The following is an 8,439-nucleotide window of genomic DNA, read 5'->3' on the forward strand; positions in this document are numbered from 1 at the left end:
CTACAAATAATTTATATGTTTGGCGTATAAAATTGGACATATTCTGATGATGTTTTACTACAACTCCTTTGTAACTTCTATTAAATGTATGGTATGGCCACCTAATATTTCCAATAAATCAACACCAGATGCTTTACCAATATCGTCACTATTTATCTGCAATGCACACAATTTCCACTTTTTAAGCAATGCCTCAATGGACCAATCTGCACTTCGTTCTTGATAGGTGAATATAAATTTCGCCGAGGGATTGCGTTCCAAAAGAAATGATACCGTCACCAAGATGTCTTCAAATACACAGGGATCGTAGAAACAATCAGCGGCAATAATTAAATCCAAATGACCCAATGACCACAGGCTGTTTAACAGTAAACCCCAACTAAGGCCAATTACTTCGATATCTTGTCCGGGCCGTAAATTATTTATCGTACAAGAGCGCCTTAAATGTTGCAGAGATTTGGGTAAAATAGAATTGTCGCTTAGCAAGACTTGAGCACCACACTTTGCTGCCAATATACCGGGTAAACCAGTGCCGGCACCCAATTCCAAGATACGTTTACCAACCAAGGAGTGACGACGTTCCCACAAGAACCAAGCCAATATCGGTGAACAGGGCCACGTGTAGAAAGAGTAGCCGCTTTGCAAAAGCTAAACAAAGCGCAATTACATAAACAAAATAAAAACACATTAGAATTTTTTATTTATAAAAGAATCAAAAAATTACATTACCTCTGGTATCTTTATTTCCAATTCTTCTAATATACCTGCCGACGATGACTGTCTACCGCTTTGCAAAGATGATAAATTTGTGGAGCTGCCTGTTTCTCGTGATGTAAACACAAAAGTTCTGATATTTTCGTTTATGTCAACCGCACCTCCTGCACTTGTTGATGCTGTCGCTGCTGCTGTTGTTGCTACCGCCGCTGCTGACGTCGTTGACGACGATGAATTTGAGGAATGTTCACTATTATTACTGTTTGTAGATGAATCGCCATTGATATGAAAACGGCCACTAGTCATATTTACAAGGTTTTAAAATATTTATGGAATGTTTTTTGCAGTAAAATTTTTATTTTAAGGTAAAAAATGTTTTTTTTATTTTGTTAATCCAGAGAACGCGAAGTTAATGCGCCGCTGTCACTTGTCGTAAACAAAACAATTATGTTAGTGTTGTAAAGCGCAAAAATGGAAATGTGAAAGGCAATGTGTGGTAATACTTATGAAGTGACGTGCGACTGATGGCAATAATCTATGTGCCATGATTTTTTTTATTATCTGTTTTTTTACTATAAAGCATGAATAAAAATATAAACGCTTATTAAATTCTCTTTAATATTTGATTAAATCCAATTTAAATTAATTGTTTTTATTCCTCCATATTTTTGCCAACCGCCATACGTCTTCTATCGAGAATGTACTTGTATGCTAACGGGATTCATTTGGAGAAAAGACGCTTTGATACACATTCATTCATGCATCATCCATCAAAGGCATCGAAGGAATTTGAGACTGGTTGTGGCGTCTTGTAAAGGAATTCAATTGAGCGTAATTGCAGAATGGATGAAATCAATGATTTCTTTGATTTCTCCAAAGATTTCGAAAAGAAAACTGTGCCTCGAGGCTGTGTATCAGGTTCAGCTTTGGCAACAGCCGGCAAACCGCAGGAATCGAAATCGGCATTTGGTAAACGGGACTATGTTGGGACATCATATGCAAAAACATTGGTGGAATTGGAATGTTTGAAGCTGGATGAGGTAAGGTGGTGTGGTGATGATGATGGTGTGACCAAAAATTCATATTTTTAATTTAAAATTAGCTGGATTTAAATAAAAGCCGCCATACCGAGGCTCACAGTACAGTGGCTTCATCCTGTATGGATGATTTAGAGCCGTTATCTAGTGAATCGGAAAATGAAGATGACGATAGTCCCAGAGGTAGACGTCCAGATGATGGAATTTATGATCGTTATCCTTTCGATTTAAATCGTAATGAATCGTTGCCGATTTATGATAAACGTGATGAAATCGTGGAAATGATACGCACCAATCCAGTGGTAATTTTGGAAGGTGATACAGGATGTGGTAAAACAACACAGGTGGGTATTGCTCTGCTACAGTTGTTAATTAACAGATTTATATTAAGTTTTATAAATGTTTAATCCATGGAAATTTTCCAAAATTGTTCCTTGGGAAATGCGGCCGAAATCGTTTATAACGGCATATATTTCAACGACACATCAGTTATAATGATCGTATCAAAAAGACCCAAGAAAAGTTCTGCCCTTTATTTGATATCGCTTATAACGACCAATGTCCCGGTCCATTCACTGTCGTTATCAGTGATTTTTCGTCTATATTTCAATTTTTTTTTATCTTCATTTAGGTACCCCAGTATATCCTTGATGATGCCTATACTCGACGGGAGTACTGTAAAATTGTGGTTACCCAACCAAGACGTATTGCAGCCATAACTATAGCACGTCGGGTATGCCAAGAACGTAAATGGCAGGAGGGTACACTTGTTGGTTATCAGGTAAGATAGTATTTTGAATTCCAGTTGGTCGATATTTAAATTTGATTTCACATTTAGGTTGGCCTTCATGCCAATTTGAGTGAGGATACACGTCTGCTGTATTGCACCACTGGTGTGTTGTTACAGAAACTTGTAAGGGAAAAATCTTTAGGTCACTTTACACACATCATATTGGATGAGGTCCATGAAAGAGATCAAGAAATGGATTTTCTTTTAATTGTTGTACGACGTTTACTGGCCACCACATCAAAACATGTTAAAATTATTCTAATGTCGGCAACCATTAATACACATGAGGTGAGTTTTGAGATTCAATGCTTCTCTATTTTCCCTATTATTTAAGATGGAATTGGAAAAATATATATTTTTCTTTTCTATTTTAGTTTTCCAATTATTTTCGTATACGACGAGAACCTGCACCAATTATTAAGGCAGATTCTCGTAGACTGTATAAAGTCAGTGAATTTTACTTGTGTGAATTGGGACGTATTAATAACTCGGTAAGTAAACCAATTTTACTTGTCTTAATTATAATTTATAAATTCTTTTTTTTTAAGAATATACAAATTGATTCAGCTGAACCTGGAATCTCAAATGAAATGTATGGTATTGCTTTGAAGCTGATCTATGTTATAGATAATATTGAAAAACATGAAGCACCAAATGCTTCATATAAAACATCAATATTAATATTTTTACCGGGTATCAATGAAATTGATAAAATGTGTCGTCTAATAGAAGACATCAACGACATTGATGAGTATGCTATATAACTTATTTAATTTATTGAAAAGAATAATAAATACATTTCTTATTTTTCCAGTAATACAATAAAACTAAGTCCCATACGTTTACATTCGCTTATATCACCCGATGAACAATTGAAAATATTTCATCAAGCACCACCCGGATATCGTAAGGTTATATTATCAACAAATATTGCTGAGAGTTCTGTTACTGTACCTGATGTAAAATATGGTAAAACTATTATATAAACTTTTAATTTTAATAATTGTAATTGTATATTTTTTGTCTTGTTTTGCAGTAATTGATTTTTGCCTTACCAAATCATTGGTAACCGATTCGGCATCAAATTTCTCTTGCTTACAATTACATTGGGCATCTAAGGCAAATTGTCGTCAACGTTCCGGTCGTGCGGGACGTGTAATGAATGGTCGTGTTTATCGTTTAGTACCACGCTATCATTATGATGTATGTAAAGATTTTATTTACACAATTTATAGCTTAGTGTTTGCACCAAATGGAAACTATTTTTAAAATCAATTGGTTGCATAGGGATCTGTGAATTCAACTTCTTAATTTTCAAAGTAATATACAACCAATTTCCAATTCCCGATATATTTTTTTATTTATGCATGCACCTTTCCCAAGTTAATATCTGACCAACTTCCAATCACCAATAACAAATTCGTTCATATATTTACAGAATTGCATGCATGATTATAGTGTACCGGAAATGTTACGTTGCCCCTTAGAAAATGTTGTCTTGCGCGCCAAACTTTTAGATATGGGACCACCACCAGATATTCTCGGTTTGGCCATGAATCCACCAAATCTAAGTGATATCCATAATACAATATTAATGTTAAAAGAATTGGGTGCATTGTATATGACTGTAAATGGTACATATTCGGTGCAAGATGGCGATATTAGTTTTATGGGCCGTATTATGGCCGCATTACCATTAGATGTACGTCTAAGTCGTCTTATTGTTTTGGGTTATATTTTTGGTGTGTTGGATGATGCTGTTATTATGGGTAAGTAAATGTTTTACGGGCAAGAAATTTAACTGGGGTCAAATTATGAGTTTCTATATCGAGTTGATTCTATCGAGATCAAACATGGCATGACCGTATCAGATACCGAATCTCATAAATTGACCCCTGATTTATTACCTGTTTTACGTTTATTTTAATTCCTGACTTATAAAAAAGTATGTATTATTGGTAATATCTTGTGTTTTTTAGCTGCTGGCTTGAGTGTTCGCTCAGTCTTTCAATTTCAATCGAAAACACCACAAAGTGATTGCGAGGCCTATATCAAAAAGTTGTCATTTGCAGATGGTTCTGGCTCAGATCTATTTGCCATTTTAAAGGCCTATAAGGTATGTTTCGCTAACAATGATTTTTGTTCTAATAATAATTTTCTAAAAATACCCAGCTCTGGTTATCAATGTGCGAACAAAATAATTTACGTGATGATGATGCACAATATGCCTGGGCAAATCGTTGTTATCTGAATATACGTTCTTTAAAAGAAATGCATTTGCTACGACAAGAGATTCAAGAACGTTTAGATGGTTTTAATTTGAAGACTAGAAATTCCCATCAACATGTTCATTGGATGGATCGAGAAAAAACAACAATATTAAAGATTGTTATTGCCGGTGCATTTTATCCGAATTATTTTACACGCTCAGCCTTAAATGATACAGATCGTGAACGTGGTCTCTATCATATATTGTGTGGCAATGATCCTTGTAGTACGGTTTATTTTACCAATTTCAATACAAAACATATTGGTCAGCTGTATTCGCAATATATTAAAGATTTATTTCGTGATTTGGAAATACCACCTCAGGATATTGAAGTTCGTTTTCAAGCCGGATCAGAAAAGGTATTGGTTACCTTCAAAAATGATTTGGAAAAAGACTATGATGAGAGTAGTAAACGTTTGAAGGTACCGGGTCGTGTTCGCCCTGAAGTTTATAAAGCCATACGTATGCGTATGTCGAAAATGCGTACTGTTATCAATGTTATGGAGTGAGTTGTTTGGTTGTCATTTATCTTAAAATTGTGATTATTTGAATTTTCTAATATTTTGTAGTCCCCGCTTGGCTGCGAAATATGCCGAGGACAAGGGTTATGGTGCCATGATAGATGGTGTTTGGCAACCGCTGAAAAATCAATTGAAACATCCGGATTTGTATGTGCTGCCTTCGGTGTTCCAAAAGAAGTTAAAGGGTCGTATCACACATGTATGTATTGCGGAAATTTTATATGAATATACAGATTTTTATACGTTTTTTTTCGGTTTTGTATAGAAAGTCCTTTTGTTCTTCTAAAAGAGGACCATTTTTTCTTTCATACGAAACCTTTTTGTATATTTATCATATCGGTTTTTATTAAAGGACATTCTGATCTCAATATATATTTTCAAAATACACAATACTAAAATATATAATTTTTTATTTTCATTCCTTTTACCTTTACGCAGATTGAGAATTGCAGTAAATTTTTCTTCCTTCCTATTGCTGAAAAGAATCGTTTCAATGAGATGCTTGATATTTTGAATAATGACCAAAAATTAGATGCAGCACGCTTTCAGACTCCAGCTGAGGTGGCAAAAGGCATGATTTTATTGGCACCTCTCAGTGATCAGTATCAAAGGGCAATGGTTTTGAAAATCTCTACAGCTGCAGCACTTCAATTTAAGGTATTTTGTAAAATGATAATAAATTTCTTTAAAAATGTGTGTATGTCTCATATCCCTTTTTCAGGTCCTCTTCATTGATGTTGGCAGTACGGCATTTGTACGTTTCGAACAATTGCGATTCTTGTGGCTAGAAATTGCTTCAATGGCCGAAATACCACCACGCATATTTGAGTGTCGTTTGGCCATGATTGAACCATCTACTGTGCGCTCACCCAATGGTAAATGGTCGGAAGAAACTAAGGAACTTTTGGAAGAATTTGCCGATGCTGGCAATGTGGAAATTGAAATATTCTCTGTGGTGGAGGCAGTGGCCAATGTAATTATTAACATTGGTAATACTACATTCAACGATATATTGGTGGAAAGGAAGTTGGCCAGAAGTTCCGATGAGAATTATCTGTCAAAGGTAAGGACGAAATGAATTTATGATGCTTGTTTAAAAAAAAATATATATATATTTTTTTTTGGGTCCTTATCATTACAGACTGACCATAATTACCGTCAACGACAACAGGCCTTGGCCAATCGTTACCTGGACGAAGATCATACGCGTCAAAATGAAGTATATCTAAGTTCAATTTTACCCAAAAAGGAAAAAGATATACCACCACCACCGCTGACAATGTGTAATAAAATGATAAGACTGCGTGGCCCCTTCTCACCGCTCGAATCGAAAATATTTTCCACCGTACGAGCTGGTTCATGGAAAAGTGTTGAAATTGAAAGGGATTCGGTAAATTCAGTATTACTTGATACAGATCCTCAAGATGTTCATGAACGATTGTATGTGGCGGCTGGTGTTACGGCCACACAATCAGGTGATACAATTGTGGCCCGGGCAACAAATCTAATGCCTAATATTCATGGTTTTGGTGCTCTCATGACAATGCTATTTTGTCCAACAATGCAAATAAAACGCAATAGTAGTTGTACAAAATATGTTGCTATATTGGCGGGATTGGGTTATAATCCCACCACCTATAAACCACTGTATGCCGAACATGATGTTGTGCTCAATTTGGATGTGGAAATTAAAACGGAAGATTTTGAAATGGTAGGTGTTGGCAGGGCTGCATTTAGGATATTTTTAGTATTGTAAAAGAGGACCATTTGGTTTTCAAAACAAAAGTTTGGTCTTATAGACGATTTTTTGCTTTATATAACAATGCTTTATGGTCTTCTGAGAATATTTTATTTCAAATATATTTTAAATTTGAATTACCTTTTGATTTTCCAAAATAAAGTAAGTTAATTTGCATTACAGATCAATCAGTTGCGTTATTGCATGGATTCACTACTCTTCACCGATATCGGAGAGGAAAGACCAATCATACTCCCCAAACAAATTGGTGATTTACAGGCGAAAATCAAACAACTTATTATTAAGTATGCATAAATATAAACATAAATTCAAATACAATTTCACTTAATTATCTATAAATCTCCTCCATCTTCAGGTTACTGAGTAAAAATCGCAAATATATTGAAACACATGTCAGCGAAAATGATAATATTTGGCAAGAACATGATAGCAGTGAAATATTAGAAACAGTTGCTGTTCTAGGTGATCGTTCGTTATTCCCCATGTTGCCGGCATTGGTGTTGCATGATGAACAATATGATAAAATACAATCACTGCTATTGCATTGTCAAGAATTGCATAATTTGGCACAATTGTAAGTTGTTTTTTGAGGAATGTTTTGTATTTTAATTTATTTTTTATTTTTAATGTTTTTGTTTTCCTTACTCTTTTTTTTGTCCAGTGGTGATACTGTCAAGCCTTTAACATGCCGTTTGTGTAATCAATATTTGGAAAATGTTGTACAAATACGCATACATTTGTTATCGCAGCTACATCGTGATGGTGAATATCAAATACGCTATAAGTCAAACAAGTGAGATGCAAGAATTGTTTTGAAAACCAAAGAATACAACAATTTTTTATGGACTCCTATTTTTTTATTTAGTTTTAAGTGTCATTGAAATGAATTTCCTTTTATTTTTTTAATGTTTTGATACTGATGTATTATTGCAATATCTTTTAAAAAGATAACTACTTTTGAATAAAAATTAACCATATTAAATGCTAAATACTATGTGGTCTATAAAGCATTCTCTTTTGGCACCTCTCCACAGATGGTCAACTCTTTGATAAAAACATATACCTCATATAAAGCGAAATAATTCCGATATATACCTTTTGCTTGTTTTTTATGCCTGGCAAAGAATTTCCTTCTTTTTATTTAAAGCCAAAAATTTATTTGTATTTGTTGTTGTTAATCATTAACTCTATAGCTCTTATATTAGCTTTGGTTTACAATAATGTTGTTTAATCAAACAATGTTTTTTTATATAATTAAAAAATACAATCTTAAATGAAAAGGGAAAAATTAAAACGTAACTTTAAAGAAAAAATTATAGAATGCAAATTATTTTGTTAAAAAAAAACAC

At 34.2% G+C, this 8,439-nt stretch overlaps 1 protein-coding gene across 1 annotated transcript; it reads left to right on the top strand.

Moving 5' to 3' along the window:
• Positions 1-1,530: 1,530 nt before the first annotated feature.
• Positions 1,531-7,887, top strand: LOC133324374 (probable ATP-dependent RNA helicase spindle-E). Its single transcript, XM_061533218.1, has 18 exons — positions 1,531-1,781; positions 1,817-2,095; positions 2,383-2,532; positions 2,590-2,829; positions 2,916-3,032; positions 3,090-3,292; positions 3,356-3,510; positions 3,578-3,744; positions 3,980-4,310; positions 4,521-4,657; positions 4,714-5,315; positions 5,380-5,530; positions 5,770-5,988; positions 6,053-6,394; positions 6,473-7,042; positions 7,253-7,374; positions 7,446-7,664; positions 7,752-7,887. The coding sequence occupies exons 1-18, from the start codon at positions 1,557-1,559 to the stop codon at positions 7,885-7,887; spliced, it is 4,365 nt and encodes a 1,454-aa protein (XP_061389202.1). The 5' UTR covers positions 1,531-1,556.
• Positions 7,888-8,439: the final 552 nt, after the last annotated feature.

Source organism: Musca vetustissima, unplaced genomic scaffold (assembly GCF_032173495.1).
Source record: "Musca vetustissima isolate MV318-11 ecotype Yass unplaced genomic scaffold, APGP_CSIRO_Mvet_v1 utg1469, whole genome shotgun sequence".
NCBI classification, from domain to species: Eukaryota; Metazoa; Arthropoda; class Insecta; order Diptera; family Muscidae; genus Musca; species Musca vetustissima.

Bases quoted from the DNA above. Each gene is read 5' to 3' on its own strand.
- LOC133324374 (XM_061533218.1), top strand. From the start codon at position 1,557: ATGGATGAAATCAATGATTTCTTTGATTTCTCCAAAGATTTCGAAAAG. The intron at 3,293-3,355 runs GTATGCTATATA...TTATTTTTCCAG, and splicing joins GACATCAACGACATTGATGA to TAATACAATAAAACTAAGTC. The intron at 4,311-4,520 runs GTAAGTAAATGT...TGTGTTTTTTAG, and splicing joins GGATGATGCTGTTATTATGG to CTGCTGGCTTGAGTGTTCGC.